The sequence below is a fragment of the Podarcis muralis genome, chromosome 1 (assembly GCF_964188315.1).
Source record: "Podarcis muralis chromosome 1, rPodMur119.hap1.1, whole genome shotgun sequence".
In the NCBI taxonomy this organism is placed as follows: domain Eukaryota; kingdom Metazoa; phylum Chordata; class Lepidosauria; order Squamata; family Lacertidae; genus Podarcis; species Podarcis muralis.
In genome coordinates, this window is record NC_135655.1 from 59427573 (window position 1) to 59449970 (window position 22398).

A 22398-nucleotide genomic window follows, 5' to 3' on the forward strand; every position below is an offset into this window, starting at 1 on the left:
CCATTCTAAGTCTTCCCCTCTAAGTCAGAGCAACCCTGGGTCACATCCATTTAGTTCAAGGAGCTGCTGAAAACCCCAGGGAAGCACTGAAAATACAGATATGGCCCAGAGCCTTCTTCCATATCCTTCCCTGAGCTGCACGTTCTGGCCTGAACCTCCTTGAGGCACAGTTGGGAAGCTGGGTGACAACATCCTAAGTGGCAGGCTGTGTAGTGCTTCCACTGGGTCAGCAGCAGCACGGAAGGGACAAATTAAATTCAGTTAAAAGGAAAGCTCTGAAGGGCCTGGCAGTTTGCGTGAGCACTGTGCTTAAGAAGACTTATGTAATTCCCGTAGAAATCCCTTTGGCCTCACATCCAAGGTTCTCTCCCCCTCTCCTCATATTCATTTATCTTTTCATTTGTCATTGGCTCATTGTAGCTGCCTTTGACCCCCCTGCAAATCGTGCATCTAATTTCCAAAGCCCGCCAACAGGCTGCGACCTTCTCCCTCAGATTTCCAACCTCCTGGAGGTGACCTTTCAGCGGGGCACTCACTCCGGCTACTTCAGAAGGTTTTGCAGTGCAAGGTATTTTGCTGCCACAAAAGCAAATGAAGAAGAGTCCTTTATACCTTTGAGAAAGAATTAAAAGCTCATTCTATAATGGCCAAATGAACCTGATGAATTTAAAGGTTGATATAACTGTGCAGGTGTCTGTCCTCATCTGCTTTAAAACTGTAGCTCAGGGAAACCTTTTGACTTCTTTGTTGGTCTCTGAGGCTGGCAAAAGTTTTGCTTGCCAAGCAGATCAGAAAATCCTTTCAAGAGTACAATGGCATGTTATGGGATAAGAAAGAGAATGTGCTTTGCGTGCTCCTGGATTAGTCCTGGGCTAAAGCATAGAAACCTGCTAGCTGGACATATCCTTAATTTCCTTAGATTCCATTGATTGGATATCTGATGTGGTGACCTTAGACTGCATACTGCACTACCACCAGCCCAGAAGAATCTATGTTAAATATAAAAAAGAAACCCACCCCAAACTCCTCAAAACCAAGGGTAGCTGTGTTGGTCCATAAGGGGGAAACCCCCCTCTGAATTCCAAAGTTGGGCAATATCTTTATCTTTATTAGATATAGCAGCTTCCGATCAGACTCTAGTTGTGAGCAGTGGATAGTGGCCCTGAATGGGCACGAATATCCAGACAATTCACCATCAAATGTGTACCTAGTGAATTCAGTGGAGCAGGGGCTCAGTGTTGCAATGACATTGCATATAGATATGTACCTATCAATGGCTGCACATACACAGAAGCCAGTTGCAGATATTGGCAGATGTTTCAACAAGTGAGTGTGGGTGGCTGTACAATACTGATTTCTGTCCTGAACCCAGCTGCCTAATCCACAAGGCAGATCTGCATGTGGAAGGAGGATTCCCTTCCTGCATCTGATGTGGATGTGCATCTTCATCTGCATGGACATGCTTGGTCACAGCTTATTGAACTGGCCAGAAGACTGTTTGACAAGAATGGGGGGGGTGCATCCCCCTGGAGCAGGAGTGACTGACCCATGGGCCATACATGGACCACTGCTTATTTTCAGTGCATATATGGGTGGGGAGGATAACAGAAGGGGAAGGGGGGGGGAGGAATGGGAAAAGCCCTAACTATTGGAGCAGTGGAAGGAGGAAGGAGAAAAGCCCATTGCAAGCAATCAGTTCTGGCAAGAGCAACTTGTCCATACAGCTGTAGCCTGCTGGGTGGGGTGGAAGACAGAGGGAGATGCATGTATCAGAAAGAGAGAAAAAGGTGGTGGAAGGACGGAATAGAGAAATGGGTGTCCCACCCACTGCTGGGCTTGGTTCAACCCACCACTGGCATGCAGCTGCTGGCATTTCCCCAAGGATATGTGGCCCTTAACAGATGAAAGCAGTGCATGCTGCTTGACCATTGGTTGTTGTGTAACTTTAACTGTCTCAGTGGCAGCATCCTTTAGGCTGTCTTACACTGTTTGATGTTCTTGCAGTCAATGGGACTCTCAAGAGTCTCCTCCAGCTTTTGAATTATGGTGCTGGAGGAGACTCTTGAGAGTCCCATAGACTGCAAGAAGATCAAACCTGTCCATTCTTAAGGAAATCAGCCCTGAGTGCTCACTGGAAGGACAGATCCTGAAGCTGAGGCTCCAATACTTTGGCCACCTCATGCGAAGAGAAGACTCCCTGGAAAAGCCCCTGATGTTGCGAAAGATGGAGGGCACAAGGAGAAGGGGACGACAGAGGACGAGATGGTTGGATAGTGTTCTCGAAGCTACCAGCGTGAGTTTGACCAAACTGCGGGAGGCAGTGGAAGACAGAAGTGCCTGGGGTGCTCTGGTCCATGGGGTCAAAAGAGTCAGACACAACTAAATGACTAAACAACAACAACAACACTGTTTGAAGGCAGGTGGGAAGAAACATTGCCTGAAAGAAGGAACAAGATTGGGGGCATGTATATTAAAAAAGAAGCAAATTATCTCAGAATTTCTGTCATTACTGCAAAGTCTGCTTTGCATGTTAAAAAAAAAAAAGCAGAGGGGTTGTGCTATCACTGTCAGAAGAACCAGCAGCAATAGCTCAGTCAGTAGAGCATGAGACTCTTAATTTCATGGTCATAGGTTCGAGCCCCATGTTCCACAAAAGATTTCTGCATTACAGGGGTTGGACTAGATGCCCCTTGTGGTCCCTTTCAACTCTACCATTCTATTCTTCCCACTGCAAGGACACTCCCCTGCCCCCAGCAGTTCCTGGCCAGGAGACACCTATCCTCAGGCCCGTACAGAGCTTGTCTGAGGCCCAGGGTGGGAGTCTTGTTAAAATAAAGAACAAAAAAGCAGCTGGTCCCTGCTTAGCCCTCCGAGAGTTGGGGCAAGTGTACCTGGTCGCCAACCCTACTCTGCCTGCACTCCATCCTAAGAAAAGCTCAGCCATTCCTATGGGTTGGGGTGGGCTGGCAGGATGCTTCACAATGTGTAAGCCTGCTCTGCCGCATTTAAAGGTCCTCTTGATTATCCTGCTGAGAGGGCCCAAACTTCTGCCCCAAACTGCAATCCCTGATGGCCCCCCTAGAAAACCATTGCCAGAGAGAGTATGCTGCATAGATCAATGTCTGATAGCACCCAGTAGCTTCATATGTCCCAAGGATGCTGGAACAACTGATTCCCTGCAGAGGCAGAGGGCTGGACTTCGAGCTTCCTTTCCACCTCTGTGATTTGATTGAGAAAGGATTCCTCTTGCAGTTTTGTAAAAGAGAAAATGTCATCCAGTGCTGCTCCCCCTGGATGTACACCTGTCCAAATTTGAAAGGAAAATAAAAGTCCCATTGCACCAGGTCACCCTAGAGCATGTGCTACCTTTCCAGCTGATGGCTTATGCTATACTAGTTTCTTCTTTTTCTTTAATCAAACAGAAAACTTCCAAAATTTGCTCTTGAAGTCGTCAGCTCCGTTTGCAAAATCGGCTGAAGCAGGGAGCAAGCAATTCTGGGCGTTTTAACTCCCCGCCTGCCCTGCCCTCGCTCCCTCCTCGCATGCGGGGCCCCTTGTTCTGCGCGCTGCTCCCATTCTTCCCCGGTTCACGGATCAAACTCTCGCCCCGAAGGAGTTAAACGGGATTCTCTTCAGAAACGATGAACGGCCCATTGAACCAGGAATGCCCAATCTGCGAAGTGCTTATGGTTGCGGGGGGGGGGGGGGAGCGGGGAGGGAGACTTCCTTGTCCTTCTTTCACTCCTGCAGCCCCAGCTGCCTCCTCCAGCTCATTTGAGGAGTTGTTTGATTTGGCTTGAGAGAGAGAAAGAGAAAGAGAGAGGAGTTGATGCATCATGGTCTCAGCTCAGCTCCGTGCACGACTAGAGAGCTAAGTTTGCAGAGAACACCGTCAAGATGAGAGAGGCTTTCCTTAACCCAACAGAGGGGAAGGAAGCTCTCTGTAGCGGCGGGATGTTAAGGTACTGGAAGCACGCGTGAGATGGACGCGTAGCCTGGCTGGCTGCTGGCTGGGTGCGCTGGCCGAGGAAAATGAGTGTGATGCTATGGCGCTGGGAACAGAACAACATGACCATGAAGTTGGTAAGGATTTCCGATTGCACGCTGGTGATAACTGTGAAGAGGAAGTCTGCTGGAGACCCTCTGGCCATGTGCCTTGGGCATTTCGTGTGGATGGCATTTTTGTGTGTGCTGTTTTCTGGGCATCATTGCTGGAGTTTGGCTCCAAGCGGCGCAGCGTTCAGAATAAAGCTGTTAAGCAAAGCTGGAGTGCAGAAGCAGAGGCCGATCTCCCCACATATCCTCCTCTCTCTCTCTCTCTCTCTCTCTCTCTCTCTCTCTCTCTCTCTCTCGCAACGCCTGGCTGCGCCTGTAGTTTGATCTTTCCTAGCTTAAGCTTCTTTCAAAGCAGAAAAATAGAAATCGATGGTGCTTATACTTTGTTCTTCAGCTACTTCCTCCTCTCCCTCCCTCCCTGCTTCTCTGAATTGCCTCAGTGCCCTTTGCTGTAATAAGGATTCCTCAAGCGCAGGCATTTGGGCGCTGGGTTTGCTGATCGCTTCGTTTTTTAAAAAAAAAACCTCCCCGTTAATTTCCCTAAGAGAGTTAAAAAGAAACCGCAGCTCCTTGTTTGCAAAGAGAAAGTTTGTGGGTTTCCCATTTCCCCCAGCGCAAATGAGATCAGGAAACCCAAACGTCTGCCTGTCTTTTCCAATTACTCCCCGTGCCAAGATTGGAACTGTGGGTTAAAAAACTTAGGGAGTCTGCACATTAGCGGCTTTTGGAAATCTGCTTCCAAACCTGAGCCAGCAACTGCTCTTTTTAAAGAGTGTTATTCTTTATCCATCTATTGGATTATATTAAACAATGGAAATTGCACTCCTGTGCACATTTCACTTTAAATATGTTTCCTATGAAGTTTAGAATTCAATACCAAGGGTTTGTTCCAAGTGTCAAGGGGCCCCAAACCAGTGTATGCCTGGGAAATTGGTACTGTAGTGTAGAAAGTGCCTTAAGAGCATCACTCGCGTGGAGCATTAATTGAAACCCATATCTCTATGGCTGTCATTCAAAATTACTTCCCATCTTTTAAAAAATTATTTACATTTGAAGGACTGTTTGTGCAGTCATAATCAGTTTATGGATGATCTTGCTGGATACAAAAGCCATTCTTGGTTGGGAGATCAGGATGGTTTCTGATTTGGCATGCGTGAGTGCCTCTTAGAAAATTGAATTATTATTGTTTTTGAATTGGCAGGAAAGGGTGCATGTTAAGCACAGGGGTTGCCCAAGCATGGCTTGAGCTGCTGCCAGGCATGTTGAGATGAGAGGTGGCTCCTGTTCCAGCAGCCTGCCTTTTTATGCTCCGGAAATCAGGAAGCTAAGAGAATGGGCTACGCAGGTGTAGCAAAAGCCCTTTCTTTAAACATAAACATCTGAGCCACTTTGGAGTGGGCCTCCCAAACAAAGAGGAGGAACTAAATGCATGGGGAAACTGAGCCAGCTTTAAAAAGTAAAGAGGGGAAAGAAGCTTTAAAAATGCAAGGCGGGGTATGCCAGCAATTTTAGCACTTGATATTTTGCCAAATAGCCGAGAACACTTGGTTCAACAAGCAGATCTGTGAGATCATATCTCATGGGGGTCACAGAGGTAAAATTAAGATACAAAGTCTAGAATAACTGATAGGTTTGTATTTATGATATAAAAAGATCTCAAGCAAATTGAGACAAGCAAGAAAATTCCCTCCCATTTTACCGGATAGATAGACATAAACTACTTCAGGTGATTCAGTGATTATTTTTCCTTTATTGCGGTTGCTGACTTTAAAAAATGGGTTCTGTCAGGACAGACAGCAAGGCACAGTGCTGTGCTTACAAATTACCTATGAATGCTGAGGATATCTGAGAAACACTGACTGTCTCTGGCCTTTATATGGGCTTTTGAGAATCCAGTAGGTACAATGGGCTCCTCTGTGGGCTTTAGTGATAATCAGATACAACTAATGCTGTTTAATATTTATTTAGCTCAATGATGTGCTAAGCTCTGGCAGTGAAAGCTTACAGCCACACATAATAGGCTAAAGGCCCAATGCCCAGAAAGTGCAATGGAGGTAACATGGACCTGGGCAGAGTTCCATATCCCACATCAGCTCATGGTTGTGACATCTGTGCCTTTCAGAGGTCAGACCTTTATTTACCGAGTGCTGCTGCCCACCAGGCTTGTCTCATGTCCACTAGAGGGAGCTTGCTGGACCTACCATACCTTTCTCTTTCCCTTGTTGGTGAGCTGGGATCAGTCTCCTCTCTTCCCTGCCTGTTGGAATTCACTACCTCTTAGCTTTGCAGGTCCATGTCTTGAAAGAGCTTCTGTATGCATTTGCATAGAAAAGATAATTTTACATATTGTGACTTTTTTGTTGTTGTTGTCATTGTGTTAGAATGAAGGGAGAACCTGTATCCGCTAGGATTTCGCCTCAAAAAGTAGGAGCCCTTCATAGGATGGATCTAGTGGCTTTTGTCCTCAAATCCCTGGCACCTCCCTAGCTGCGTTTCTTCTATGGGCTAAGAGATACAGAGGGGCTACATGGAAAGGATTAAGAGCGCTCTTCCCCATCACCATTCCTCTAGTCCCGATGGCAGTCTCTGAAACCTTATTTTCACATTAGGAAAAGGGGGGGGGGGAGGAGAAAGCTACATGCATCTGTGTACAATGTCCCAGTTTGGCTCCAGAATGACAAAGTTTGACGATGTGGCATGACATATCAGCCCAATAAGCATCGGTGACAATCCTGAAGTCAGCTAGTGAGGGCTGGCAGTTCACTTTAGAAAGCAGCAGCAGCATTGTAGTTCTGGTTCATGGATCAAATAGCGCTCAGAAGTTTCTTCTGAGTGGCTTTACAGCCACTCCTGCCTTGTGTAGGCAAATCTGCCTGCTTGTCCCGGTTTTATTGGACTCCGTGAAACCTAATTGCTTCCTTCTCTCCCCTTTCATGGTGGCAGTGCTCTATATATGTTGTAAACACTTTTCTCTTGCTTTATTACAGATAGCACAGAGCGTAGAAGAGCACTGAAATGCTTTCTACACTTTGTTGCACCTGGTGTGCATGTCATGGTGTTCCTCTTGGATGATTTACTATATGTCTTAAATATTTTAGTGGCTGTCCTCAGGGAATTTCTTCTCCCCCGGTATCCATTTTTTGTAGTCATTTTGTCCAGGGAATAAGGCTGAAGCTATGTGGAATGCCTCTGTTTCTGCTGCAACAGATGAGCTGCCTGCTTTATTGAAAACAACAAGTTTGGATGTTATGTCTCAAAGAGGGATGACAAATCAATGGAGGCTGGTCCTTCAGGGGCAAGTGGGATGCTGCCTCACCAACCTTAGTCTTCCTGCTGCTAGCCCCCACCTGCCTGCCTTCTTATTTATAACCAACCCAAGAGGTAGCACTGCCTATCAGCTTTCTCCTCAATCTCAGTATCATCACTGTGCAACTCTGCAGAGGAAGATGGGGGCAAAACTACCTAGGCATGGAACCAACAAAAGGTGGAGCCAGAGTCAATGAGAGGCAGCCAAAGTAAACTATTTCTAGTTTCAACCTCATCTTCCATTCTTGGTTCCACAAGGGCAAAACTGAGATTGAGGAAGCTGGGAGGGCAACCTTGTGGGCTGGGCAGGCAAGAAGGGGCTGGCTGAAGACAGAATGAGATTGGTGAGGCAGCACTCAATTTGACTTAATGGACCAGCCTCCAGTGGAGATGGCCTAGTTCTCCTATAATGCTAAACTATGGTTTAGCAATGCATGTGCAAGCCAGAGTGCATGTGTGTTTCCCCAACCCCTCTCATCCTCTAGCATTGTTATGAGGAACAGGTGAAAAGCTTGTGCTTCCATAAAAGGCTTGATTCTCTTTCATGGCCCATGCTGACCCAGACTGCTATAGAGAGAAAAGCAGAGGTTAACACTTTGTGGATATTCCATTCCGAGCCAAACAGATGCTGAAATTATTTATTGTGCTGAGGGCTGTTGTTAATTGCAAGATTCCAATTAGATGATATTTAGTTGTCGCTTCTTTCTACTCTAAGGGCTGTGAGGACAGGAGTTTTGCAAGGTATATAAATATATGTGTAGATGATTATATCAGTCTTTCAACACCTGGAGATTGCCCATTGCAAGAAAGGTTTCCAGGTGCTAACAAGTACATCATCAACTATGACTTGATCTTTCTAAATGGCTACAGGGCTAAAAATGGAATGAGTTACTGAATCAAAATCAAGACTTGGTCGGGTTCATCACATATTCCTCCCCACTTAGCACTGATGGGGAGATAAAAATCACTGTCTCTACTCTTTCAACAGCAATCTTTGAAGCAAAGAAAGAATAATTTTTCTCTCCATCACATCTATTTCCGATCTTCCTCCTATGTGTATGAATGTGCATGTTTATGCACCCATGTGGGTGGGTGTGCATGCATGTGATGTGTACCTGAATGTATGTCTGTTTTTGTGCAGGTGTGGAGGAGAGAGTGAGTATATATGCGGAGAGTGTGTATGTGTGGTCTGCAAGTGTGACCTGTGTACTTCTGTGTGCACATTCATTTATTTACTTAAAACATTTATAAATGGCTTATTTCAAAAATAAACAATATCATTAAAACAAAAATATGACATAAAACCAGAAAAACAATAGCATAAAAGCATATATAAGTAGGAATTCATGGTGGGCAGAGGGGAGTTTTGTGGTCACAACTGTTTTGGCCATAAGAAGCACTGACTCCTTGAAGGATTGGCCAACCCTGAATGCATCTCTCTGGTCCAAAAGGCTAGCCACCCTGCTCAAAGCAATAGTAAAGGGTTGGAGCATGAGCCCCTCTCACTGTCTTTGCATAGCACGGAAACTCAATACAGAAGTGGTTGTGGGTATTAAAACAAAACCCCAAGAGTCCCCATGTGAGGCTCCATATGGCAAATGGCACTGTTTAGATTGTGTTGTTGACTCTGTTAGGGCACCAGTGCAATGTGCACTTATCCATGCATAGGAAACTGTAACTCAGTTTCTGAAGCATGAGGATGGCCATGTGGAACTATCCTGCCCTCCCCCCCCTTTTTTTACATGTGCTTCTGCACCACTGTTAGATTGGGCTCTAGCAGCTTCCAAAAAAGAGAGCACACCTTTGCACGAGCTGCGATCAGTTACAACTGCATAGCCAGATCTCTCCCAGCATTGCTCCCCAGAAGCTAGTACTCAGGGGCACAATGCCTCTGAATGCAATGCTTGCATATATTGCCATCATGACTAATAGCCATTGATAGGCTTATCCTCTACGATTTTGCCTGCCCCCTTTTAAAGCTTTGTTAGCCTCTCTCTCTCTCTCTCTCTCTCCACCTCCCACTTTCATAACTCTTATTTATTTTACATACGTGCCCTTTCTTTCTCATTCCCAGCTTGTTCTTGTGTATCATGCCTTCTTTTCTGACTCTGGCTGCTATATAAGCTGCTTGCTAGCAGCTTTAGTGATGCTGTTACTATTTCTGCTTCTGAAATATATTGTTACATATTAATATTGTAAATCTTTCTTCTCCCCCCCCTTTTTAAAAAAAGTGCAATTAAGACAAATATAAGACAATTAAAATACAGAAGTGATTAATCCAATTCCTTTATAGAGAAACCATGCTTCCTTTGAAACATGATCAAGGTTTATGTTACCATCTGCTATCAGTTTACATGTAGGAAGATAAGCCTTGCATGGAAAAAATGTTTATGTGAAATTCTAGACAAGGCAAACATAATGATCTTTTTATGCCTTTAAAAGGGGACCTGACCTTTAATCATACTGATAACCTGCTATTTTCCGAGAAAGCACCACATTTATGTTTCTCTCTGAAACGCAATTACTGCTTGCATTTGCTTCCCAACTGCTAATAGCACTGCATGCTCCACAGAGTATGATGGGAATATGTGCAAACCGACCCACTATTTTGCCATTGAAACCTCACTCTGGCAAAGATCAAGGCAGCGGCCGAAGTGAGAGACCCCCACTTTCTGTTTGTTCCCAAGACTCTGCTAGCTGTGAGCTGAAGAAAAAGCACTCTTCTTTTATTGACATGCAAATAAGCACGGCAAGCTTTCCTCTTCATGTCTAGAATCTCTTTATCCAACACTGGCATAAACCCTAGAATTCTATAGGGTTGCTGTTGGGAATTGGGAGGCAGGCAGGAACTGAACAGGTGGCTTACCTCTGAACTGCTTCTGTTGCAGAAGTACCACTTCAGTGTTAACATCCCCCCCTCCATCAGTTGCGTACTCTGTAGCACTTTCGCTGTAGAGTTTTGCCTGCTCCCTTCCCCCTACCCCCTGCAACTGTGGGAATGTTTTGCTGTTTCTCAACAAGGGAATATTTGTTTCTGATTCCAATCCACTACTAATTCCAGCCTAGTAAGGTGCACTTTTGTAGGAATGATCAATGGCTAACAGGGCTGAATGCATCAAAGATTGAATAAAACACTACAGCTCTTACAATAGCAATAATAGCTTTATTTATTAGCAGGTAGGTAGCTGTGTTGGTCTTCCATAGTCAAAACAAAATACACGAAAGTTCATACCAATAACAAACTTAGTTGGTCTCTAAGGTGCTACTGGAAGGAATTTCTAATTTTATTTATTAAGTATATTTTTACCCCACTTTCATCTTACAATGTCAGAGCAGGTTACAATTGAACTGAAATATAAGCAATCCAACAAAGTAACAGAGCAGATGATAACATTCCTGAAAACAACTGCAAGATCAACCACAAAACATCATAACAACACAACGAATATTGGTGTGCATATCACATATTTGTAGGCTATTCCATGGAAATGTTTTCCATTGGTTTCAGTGGGCTTTTGACTTCAGCTTTACTGTTGACAACCACATGGTACACAGGAGTAACAACCTGTAAGCAATTGCATAGATTGAAACACACCCTTATGTTAGAAGATTGTTGAGTGGAATGTTTTTCACATTCTCAGAACCACATACCATGCTCATGGAAGGAGTATGTAATAGTTCCCAGGTAGATCTCAAAGTGACAAATGCCTGGGATCTCTCAGCAAAAAGCACAGCTGGCAAAAGTGTGGTTTGAGCATTGGAAGGTTGGTGGCCATCTGCATCTTGTGCTAATTTAGCATTGTATCTATGTGGCAAGTGAATTAGTACTTTCTTTTGTCTTGAACTTTCCAACATTCTGTTTCCTTGGGTGCCCCTGAGTTCTAGAATTATGATAGAAGGCGGGCGCAGGGAGGAAGCTTTCTTAAAATCCCAACAGGAAAGTCTGTTTTCCAAAAAAGACTTATTTCTGATTTGGAAGCTAAAGTGTAACTGGAGAAAACCCTTTTATGGATTTGTGTGGGCTCAGAATGGGTTGATTTGCATGCAGCATCACTTGCATGTGGTGTCTGTGTCTGAGATCAATGTAACAGAAAGCATCTCTGTGACTCATTCAATATTCAGAAGCCAAGTAGTACCATGGAAAGAACAAAGATCAAAGGCAAGTGAGTGTGTTAACATTAATCAAAATTAGTGGGAAAACAAGCTTGATTTGTATTTATTTATTGCCTGTTTAAAGTTCTTCAGGCTACTGTTTGGAGTGTTAGAACATCTAATGTGATTTGCCCCCATCTCATTCACTTGCAGCTAGGAGAAGAATGAGGGAGGGCAGCACTGATTCAAAACTGTATGTCTGACCTTCCACTAAGAGGCCAGGATATTGTGGGGGGTTTTTGCCACAGGAATGTTCTAAGAAAAAAATGTTTGAAAGGAGAGAGAAAGGGCAGAATGACTCTGAATATACTTGTGCTTGGATGTAGTTATTTTAAGTAGTTCTCTAAGCAACAAGAGAATAATAAGTCCAATAAATAGTATCTAAAGTTTGACATGACTTATGCAATATTCCTCTCCCACCAGCACCGCTGTGCAATCTATGCTAGCAATGAACAGGTTTGCTAGATGAAGGGAAGCTGCTATTTGGCTAGGCATGAGACAAAAAGTAACATGTGGGTTGACTGGTAACTTCTTCTTATGGCAATAGATTTAGGCATTGCATACATTTGCCACAAATTTAGATTGTCACAAGCACTGAGGGGAGACGGGGTCAATTGACTGTGAGGGGAGTGGCTATGAGAATTCTTCCCTCGCCCAGGTACAGCGAGTTCTTAAAAGCAACAGTGCCTGTAGTATTTCAATAAAGGCTGTGATATGGTCTTACTTTGCAGTAAGATCCACTGAACTTAGTGGGACTTTTTCAAAAATACCCAGAGGGGCAAGCCGAAAGCGTTTTAGCACTTTTTATATATTGTTATGGGCTACCCCAATCTCTGCCAAGTGGTGCATGAGATTCCAGGGAGTCTTGGCACGTAACCAGGGTTTGTGTTTCCCTCAGAATTGAGGCACAATGGAGACTGTAGTGTCTTTGTGAAATATGGTTTATTTACACATGTTTACACCTGAGTCTACTGGAGTTCACAGCATTCCTGCAGGAGTGTAGCATTGGATTCAAAGGCATCCTGAGTGCCATCTCCGTGTCTCTCCTTCAACTTGCCAGCCTGCCCAAAGTTCTTCCCCTGCCCTCCATTTCCAAACTTTTTTTTTTAATGCCAATTTTTTTCCTCCAGCCTACATCCCCACCTACTGCCCACCTGGAACTTCCCCTCCCAGCTTATATCATCAAACACTGAAATCCTAAACCTGGCCTCTTATCACCATCCCCTCATGGGAGGAGGGGCTCACACTTCTCTGCTGTTCAGCACATGGTAACCGTTTGTGTCAATCGCCCATGGTTCTTCTCGCCATGCAGTTCCTGGTCAGAAAGCTGATTCAGCCTGCCTTTTTACACTGCTAAGCTGTCTCGCACACAGGTGAAGACTTCAAGCATTTAGTAATCTCCTACATTTACTAAGTCTAGAAATTAGGGAGTTGGGAATCTGGTACCCAGGACTTTCAGGATAATTTGCCTCCCCACAAACTCGTAGTAATATTGTAAGTGCTTTGTGGATCTAGCACAAAAGCAGAATAGAAATTCATTCATTCAAGAAACGTTGCAATTCTAATAGTGGGCATCAGCACAACTATCTGACAGTGACTTAAATGTGACGTGTGCAAACAACCTAAAAGGAAATAGAAGACGAGTGTTGCAACTGTACTTAAAAAAGGATGGTGCAATTTTTCCTGGACCTTTCCTGTTGGTAATGCTCTGCTTGCCACAATAGTCCTCTCTTCTGTGACCACCCTAAGGCTGACATTGTAATTTTTACACTCAGCCACAATGCTGTTGCACAAACAGCCTGCATAATAGATTTCATTGAGATGTAATCTCTTGCTGGAGGATTGCCAGCCCAGGATTGCATTTTCATGCTCCCATTTCCCTCACAATAGCCTGTTTATGCAGGTGTCAGAACACAGAGCTGACCCTAGAATGTGTGCTTGGAAGGCTGTCTTAGCACCATGGTGTAAACTCCCCAGCTCCTTACAGCTATTGAAAGTAATGCCAGCAACCTACATTTTTGACAACCCCAAATCTGACACTTCTCCCCCTCCATCAGAAACTCCACGTAGGCTGCATGTCTCTTAGCAACACCTTCTGTTTTTATCATAACCACAGCAAGGTTACTATGACCTCTTTGCTACCGCCTGCTTTGTATATTTGCAGAGAATGACGTGCCGTTCAGGTGTTGTTGTTTTTAAGGCTCTGAATGCAAGATACTGCCGCAAATAACTTTTGATCTGAATTCTCTTGACACAAGGATTTTAACACTCCATGCGGCCAGCTTAGTACGTGTATGAAACCCGAGATCCACCCTGCTCCTTTTTAGATTAACCTTTTGCCATTACATCAGTAAAAGAATGATGACTAATGTAACTGGATATAATAGGCGTCAGATAACCCTTCCTGCTTTGTTTTTCTAATCTGTTTGAATCTGCCAAGGAAAGGCCAAGTGAAGAAACTGAGAACATTTCAAGAAGGAAGCAGGGCAATCCTCAACACATTTGCATAAGTGTAAGCAGCATTTTCAGTCAGCAACTTCTCTCAGACTCTGGACCTCCTTACGAAAGGACAAAGGTTTATCCCATTTCTGATGGCCTGCAGGCAGGCAAAGACATTTTTTATTTAGAGAGTCCTTTGGCCTATAGGCTGACTTAGACATATGTTGAAAGTGTTTTTTTCTAATTGGTTGTTTCTACTATGTTATTGCTTGATTTGTTCTTAAGTTTATTATTTCAGTTTCTTACTCACCCTTTGCCACAAGGTCTCAGGGCGGGTTATAACAATTTAAAATACAACAGTTTACAATAAATGTAATAAGATGGGTCTATACACGTGTGTGTGTGTGTGTGTGTGTGTGTGTGTGTGAAATAGACAGAGAGAGAATCCAACATAAATAAGGTTGATGTTCAGTATGTGGCAGAAGCTACATAATGAGGGCTCCCTGTGGGGAGGGAGTTTCACAAGTTAGGGCCTGCGACAAAGAATGCCCTCTTCAGGGTCATGACGAATCCAAGCTTTTGAGGGTGGAGAAACTACCCTATACTGATCTTCACACAGGGTTTGTAGGGAAGGAAGCAGTCTTTCAGATACAGTGGTACTTCGGGTTACATATGCTTCAGGTTACATACTCTGCTAATCCAGAAACAGTACCTTGGGTTAAGAATTTTGCTTCAGGATGAGAACAGAAATTGTGCTCTGGTGGTGTGGCGACAGCAGGAGGCCCCATTAGCTAAAGTGGTGCTTCAGGTTAAGAACAGTTTCAGGTTAAGAACGGACCTCCGGAACGAATTAAGTACTTAACCTGAGGTACCACTGTACTTGGAGCTTGAGCTGTTTAGGGCTTTAAACACTAATGTGAGCCCCTTGAATGGGGCCCAGGAATGAACTGGAAACCAACTGCAATTTTCATTATATATTTTTATTGAGTAGATGAGCCCCGTCAGTTGAAGCCTTGCACAATTATATCTGTGTTTTATGGTTATCTAACTTGAGCATCATTTGGTGGAATGACAGTATACAATACAGTGGTGCCTCGCAAGATGAAAAGAATCCATTCCGCGATTCTCTTCATCTAGCGGTTTTTTCGTCTTGCGAAGCAACCCCATTAGCGTCTAAGCAGATTAGCGCTATTAGCGATTTAGCGGCTTAGCGGCTATTAAAGGCTTAGCGGCTAAGCTGTTAAAAGGCTATTAACGGCTTAGCGGATTTGAAAAAGGGGGGGGGGAGCGGAAAAAAAATGGCGAGCCTTGCAAGACGTTTTCGCGTTGCGAAGCAAGCCCATAGGGAAATTCGTCTTGCGAAGCGCCTCCGCAATGGAAAACCCTTTCGTCTTGCGGGTTTTTCGTCTTGCGAGGCATTCGTCTTGCGGGGCACCACTGTAACATAAAGAAATAGAAATCTGGGGCCCACAACAACAACAACAACAACGTGGAAGCAGCTCCTTATGAGTTTGTCTCCTAGAAAGGTCATGGGAAAGGGAGACTGAGACCAAAAATGAGCTAAGGGAGAAGAGAAGGCTCCCTGTGTCTGCTGATGTCCTCTTGCTTCTTCTGGAAAGAGGAGAGTGATAGCTGTCTTTGCCAGGAACACATCAGGCTTCCTTGGGCCCCCACATTTTAGATGGTCCGCCAATAAATATAGTTGCCAACCAACAAGGAAATAATGTGTTTGATGTTGATCTACAGTATATTCTTTTCAAGGAAAGGTTGAAACTTGTTTAGCTGTGAACATTCTTGGCACAAAATTGGATTCTTATCATTGCAGCAAGGATATCCTTGCAAACACGGACATATTTTTAAGAACAGTTGTGAGATGAAAACATTTATGCCCTGGTCATATTTTTCTTTTGGGAATTTCTGTTTGTTTTTGTGGAAGGACTCACTCACTTCTGTCCTGTACAAACAGAATCTCCGAGGCTGTTGACTCACAAGCTGCTGAAATACTAGCAGTAGAGAATTGAACTTTGTCTATCTTTTATTCTTTACCCCACAACTACGTGGCTGGGTGAGGCTGGTGGGAGTTGCAGTCTAGAACATATGGTTGGCCAAGGCTAATTTCGGGACATAAGTGGTTACAATCATGTGTCATTACTCCCCATTCTGTCCCTTGCATGCGTTACATACCCTTGTTACGAGGGACTATGTGGAACGTACAGGTGATGGTTAGCAGCAGGTTCTACTCCCCACCACCCATGTTTAGAAATACACGTCTGCAACATAGGTGTAAAGGCAGGACTCACCACAGTTGAGAACCCTGATAAAGCAAAGCTGCAGATCCTGTGGTTCCCCACAACCATGCATATGCACCAAAGCACACTGCAAATCTACATTGCAGTGCACATATAGCAGCAGGTGGAACCTGCCACTACCACCCCAACTCAGACACTCAGAGATTAACCTTAATAACTGAGCAGGGCCCTTACAGTGCCAGGCAGGCTGGGATGTATGTAGGTGTGAAGCAGAGTTTTGGATGTGAGTGATAACATTTTGCTGGTTGAAGCCAAGTGAGTATAACCTATTTCCCTCCCTCCCTTCCTCTGTAGCAGAATGGGCCATAAAGTAAAAATGCTAGATCTGGACCTAGGAAAACTGGGTTCAAATCTCTACTCATCTACATTTTCACCATGTGGCCTTCTGCACTTTACTGTCTCAGTCTTGTTTACATACAGGGGTGCCAACTCAAATAAAATATTGGGGATGCCAGGTAAGCCCTGCTCCACATAATCAATCACTAGATGTGTGCATGCACACCATTTGAATGGCAATGCCCATCAACTTTGCAACCCCCTCAATTATTTTAATTGGAGTCTAAAGGAACCTCAGCCCCTAGGAGCTGGCTCCTATGTATACCTATCTGTAACGGGAATCCAGATAGATAACTATAGAATGAAACATATCGTTACTTTTGAAGTGATAAAATGCCATTAGACATGACTGGGACATTGTAATGTAGTGATAGCCAATCATTATTTGTGGAGTAACTTTGTGCACTGGAAAATTTATGGACATTGTGGTGTGACCCATAACCCACAGCAATCCCCCCTCTCCCCATGGTTCTTTCTCTCAAAATAAATAAATAAATAAATAATTTTTTAAAAAATTACTGGCACATTAGTGCCAGTAAAAACTTGCCACATCTGTTGTGAGCCTTCCAAACAAAGCTGCATACGTGACTACTGGCAACAGGACCCAGAAAATTCCCTGAAATATTTGGACAATGAGAACCACTCATATAGCATTGACTTCCTGGCCGCAAGGGGGAGACGTGTGAGTCAGGCCAACAGTTTTAGTAGAAATGTAGATGGTGCAACAAGGGCACAGAGTTTCCTTTGCCTAAAAAAAAAGAATAGGAAGCAGATAGTGCAGACTTTACCCTGCTACAGCCAACCTGATGTATTTCAGTTGTAATTTCTACTTGTTCCATGTGACTAATTGGTTCTGATTTATATTCTAGCAAATAGGTGATCTGTATGTCAATTTTCTGGCCTTGTGATTGGGTGTTTAGTACAGTGGTAGCTCTGGTTACGTACTTAATTCATTCCGGAGGTCCGTTCTTAACCTGAAACTGTTCTTAACCTGAAGCACCACTTTAGCTAATGGGGCCTCCTGCTGCCGCCGTGCCGCCGGAGCCCGATTTCTATTCTCCTCCTGAAGCAAAATTCTTAACCCGAGGTACTATTTCTGGGTTAGCAGAGTCTGTAACCTGAAGCGTATATAACCTGAAGCGTATGTAACCCGAGGTACCACTGTAATGTGGTAATGAGAGGTGAGAGGAAGAACTGTTAAAAAAACTGGGTTGCGCAGCTTTCCTATGTGTTTGATTGCAGTATTTATATGCCATCCAACAAGAGAAGTTCTCTTTGTGACTTAGAATTAAAGTTGAAGACAATCAAATACTTGGATAAAACCATAGCACATGAACTCTAAAACAGAATAAAACAAGTAACAGAGCAAATCTCACAGCAGTACCCCTCCCCCTCCAAATCTTGAAACGGGGAGGAAACTAGTAAGCACTAAAATAATGAAAAGTCTGGGGGAAATAATGGGTCCTCTACCACAAACTGTGTGCAGAGAATGACTGGGAAATTAGCTTTGTAAATCCATTATGGGCTTGTTCAGACAGGCATATCCAGTACTCAATCTGCATCATCCAGTGATGACTTCCTTGAAGGAGTGGGCCATTGAGTATATTAACCAGCATTTCCCAACATCACCTTTAGTGTTTTTGGTGGAATCGTGCCATATATTGCTCTGCCAGCCATCAAATGTAGAAAAATCAAGAAAGGTAAGGGCATATATTAAATCAGTCCTGAACTGGTCACGCAATTTTGTACTGAAAAGGATCAGCATTCTTATAGTGGGGTGCAGGTACAGTACATCTCATTTAAGCCTCAGGGCACTTCAACCAAGGCATTTTTGTATTCCCATAATACAAAGTACAGGTGTGATGATGGGTGTGATTCCCATAAAACAAAGTACAGGCCTAAAATCTAATTTTGAGATGTGCTCATGGCCCAACAGTCCAACAGCTATTTGGAAAGAATTAGACCCTCACAAATGTGTATTTCTCAAGAGGCAAGCAGCTGCAAATGTGTGTGTGTGTAGTTCAGATTGAAGCATGCAATGTGTATCTTTTGTACCTAGAAATAACTACCCCCTCCAAAAACTTTCATTTGAACTAACCCTGAATCTCTAGGCTGCCTTTTAGCAGTGAGTTTCGGCTTGTGTTTCAAAAAGTTTTAAGTTTTGCTCATGTAAATTTTGAACTAATTTAGAATGCTCCCTCTGAAGAGTGCAAAAAGGTTTATATCACTGAGGCTCGGATATCTGTTCTACATGATTTCACTTTCTGCTCAAAATATGTCTTTAATGCTCTTATCACTATGTGCCTTCTGGGTTCTTGAGGAGAATTTGCCAAAGACGGAATGCTTATTTAGGGATAGTAATTACATTTGGAAAGACTCTTGCATGCTGAAGTTTAAAACTGCAAGGGAGGAACTGATTCAAGAGGATAAGAGATTATGGAGTTTGGAGAATTAGGATTTGATCAACGAATTTTTCTCCAGCAGAGTCCTCCGCCTGACATACATTTGTTAGCTATTTTAACACCTATTGTATTTCACTCGCACACATATGTGCAAAGTATAGCTGCAATTTTAAGAAATAATATTACAGTCTCAAAAGTTTTTCCTTTTTCTGTATGATAGAACAAAACTATTCATTAGAATAAGATTTTATTAAAACTGTTTCATTAGAATAAGAAGGGCCATAGCTCCTTAGTAGAGCATTCACTTTTCATGAAGAAGGTGTCACGTTCAGGGCTATTTTTCAGCCAGAACTCTCTGGAACTCATTTCTGGCACCTCTCAGGTGGGCATCATTTCCATTCTAAGTGAATGAGTGAGGTGTTCATGGTGAGTTCCGGCACCTCTTTTTCTAGGAAAATAGCACTGGTCAGGTTCAATCCCTGGCACCTCTAGTTTGGGTTGGGAATGTCCCGTCTGAAACCTTGGAGAGCAACTTCCAGTAAATCAGCTAAATGGCACAATGATCTGACTAGGTAGAGTATATAAATGTAATTACGTTTAATAATATGCATGGGAAATGCATATTATTAAACGTAATTACATTTATATTCTACCATTTCTACAAGGAGCTCAGTATGGTGTTCATTGTTCTCTTCCTCCGCTTTTTAAACTCACAGCAACCCTGTGAAGTAGGTTAGGCTGAGGAGATAGTGGTCATCCAGCTAGCTTCATGGTCCAACACTCACAACCCCAAACTGGGGTCAGTCAGTCACAATATGAATCACCAACCTGTTGGGATCCCCATCCTATTGCAATGAGTTTGGGAGATGAAATAATCTGCAGGAAATAACAGAGTTTTTTTCAGTTTTAGTCTCGGGATTCTGGAATGACTGTTCTTAGCAGGGTACAATTTAGGCATTAAGATAAATTAAAGAGAGGTTATTTTATTTTATAGTCTCTTATGAGAGGCAGAGGGTGTCATTACTGGTGTTGCAATAAGGCTTTTGGATGGAATTAAAGGCAGTGCTGAAGCAAAAGTTCCATTAGCACAAGGACAATGGAATATTCCTTGTACAATGGAATGTTTCACCCCCTTTCTCCCCTTCCGTGTCCCCTAAATCTATTTTAGGGGTTCCCCCAATCCTCTGGAACAGATTTGGACACATCACAGGGCACATACAGGGCAAAAGGGAAGTCCCATTTCTCAAGTGGAAATCATTTGACTCATGCAATTGTTTAGTTGAATACCGCCCTTCGTCTTTATTTTATTCTGGTTTTAATATAGTGCAATTGAACTTTTGGAAAGTTCTAGAAATGTTTTCAGTCAATATTAGCTAGTGCTATTACAAGTAGGGAGTTAAATAAATACACTTTGCTGAACTTAGAACAGTTTGTCGGAAAAAGATACATTGCTTGTGTCAAAGAGTTTTCCTCTGAAGATAAATATGCAAGTTTATCTCCTGTAATATGGTTTTGCCTTATTTGTCTGTCATACTTCATGCTCCTAGTCTGATTTGCTCCTATTTTATGACAAATCACTCTTGGCCTGAATTGCAAGAAGATAATTTGCTGTCTTCCTTATTGTGCTACACTAATGTTGCTGCCAATGATAATAACCATAATCACCTTTGTAAATAGCTTTTTTGAGTGATTACTTCAAAACCCAAAGAAAACTGAGCTGATTTTTACAGAGACTTGTGTGGCAGTCTTGATTCTCCTTTACTGCCAAGACAAAATGGGTGCATGTCCTTGAAATATGTACAAGAGAGCAGAAGTGTGGCCAACAACTACAAGCTATTTTGCAAAAACTTTGTTTGCTGCTATGCCATATAATCCTTCTGTTCATTTATTTAAAACATTTGTAGGTCACCTTTGAGAGTAAAACTCGAGATGTCCTCCGTAACTGAACACAGTAAAATACAGTACAATATAATACAATACCACAAAAAATTCCAGACTCCAATAAAACTGGCAATGGTAAAACCAAGCAGCCCCAAACTTAAATAAATACTGTATAACTTTAAGAAGATATATCTATATCTATATCTATATCTATATCATCTAAATCTATATCTATATCTAGTTCCTGGGACTCACGTGTGAAGAGAGCACTCTTGTGCTCAGGTTCTGCTTGTGTGTATCCAATAGGCATCTGGTTGGCCACTGTGAAACACGTGTCTGGGGTAGATGGGCCTGTGCTCTGATCCAGCAGGGCTCTCCTTAAGTTCTTAAGAAAACCCACCAGCAGTAGAAGAACATAGTATAATAACATAATAGAGCACTGTTCAAGAAAAGGTTAATGAAAACAGGCAAGGCTTTGATGCTTTCTTAAACACCCAGGAAAGGATTAAATTAATGAGTTCTGTAAGCAGAAGACTTTGCAAGGCTTTCCACTTGTGCAATGGGACTTTTCCCTCTCTCGCCTCGCCTCCAAATTGGCTTAGGGGTCAGAAGAATCCATGGGACAGGGGCAGGGGCAAGCTGAAATGGAACAATCACCTTAGTGTGCTGTTGAATTCCTCCCCTTGAAACAGGGGTGGACTTTGGTAATCTTTCATAATATGGTGCCCTGTGCAAGGCCAAAATTTTGTGCCTCCAAATGGATCTTCTCAATTATGGATCTTCTGAATGTTGCACGCCTGCACCACCCTAAATGCGGCACTGCTTGAAGTGCTGTGTCTTGGAAAAGGTCAGTTGGTTGCGTGTTTCAGAGCTGCAAAGCCACTACATTACATGCTGTTTTTCTTGTCTCTGCCAACTTAACTGTTCTTGGAAAAGGGCTTCCACCGCTGGTCTTTCAGGTAACTCAGACCCAATTCATTTAAGGCTTTGAAGGTCAAAAAGCACTTTAAATAGGGCTCAGTAATGCACCAGCAACTTCACCAACTCTTTAGACGCCTCATCTGGTTTGTCATGTGGTCCCACAAGGTATTGGGGAGACTGGATCAAGTTCCTGTGCAACAGTGCTGGAGCCTGCAATCAGAATGGCTGGGGAAAAGACACCCAGTCATGCAGCTCCACTGTAGAACAATTCATGCCATAGCAAGCTGCCTTAGTTTAACACTGACCATTGTGCTTCCTGCTCTGTCCTGTGGCTTCAGCTTGACAGTTATTTGAGAGGAAGATCATCCCCTAGAGTGAAAGAATTACCTGATCCTAAGAACTAATTCTGTGTCACTGTATAGTTCCTGCAGCTTACATGCAATGGTAATTATGTGAGGCAGGAGAGATGGGCCATGCCTGCTTGTCCTGCACCACCAGCATCCCTGACAGCCCCTCAAACACAACCCTCATGTCTACAGCAGAGCAGGGACGCGGGTGGCGCTGTGGGTTAAACCACAGAGCCTTGGGCTTGCCGA

General features: G+C 43.5%; 1 protein-coding gene across 8 annotated transcripts in view; it reads left to right on the plus strand.

Moving 5' to 3' along the window:
- NAV2 (neuron navigator 2) overlaps window positions 1-22398 on the plus strand; it is a 525889-nt gene that overhangs the window by 300379 nt on the left and 203112 nt on the right. Inside the window, exon 1 of one of the 8 annotated variants that reach the window (XM_077929543.1) lies at window positions 3756-3962. The exons of 6 other annotated variants lie outside the window; for them this stretch is intronic. Coding sequence is in view for 1 of the 2 variants with exons in the window: in XM_077929541.1 (XP_077785667.1) it covers window positions 4033-4083 (51 nt within the window). In the remaining variant the exon portion in view is untranslated. Of the gene's footprint in view, window positions 1-3755; window positions 3963-4008; window positions 4084-22398 lie in introns of those variants that run through there. One more of the 8 variants, XM_077929541.1, reaches the window with a different exon arrangement.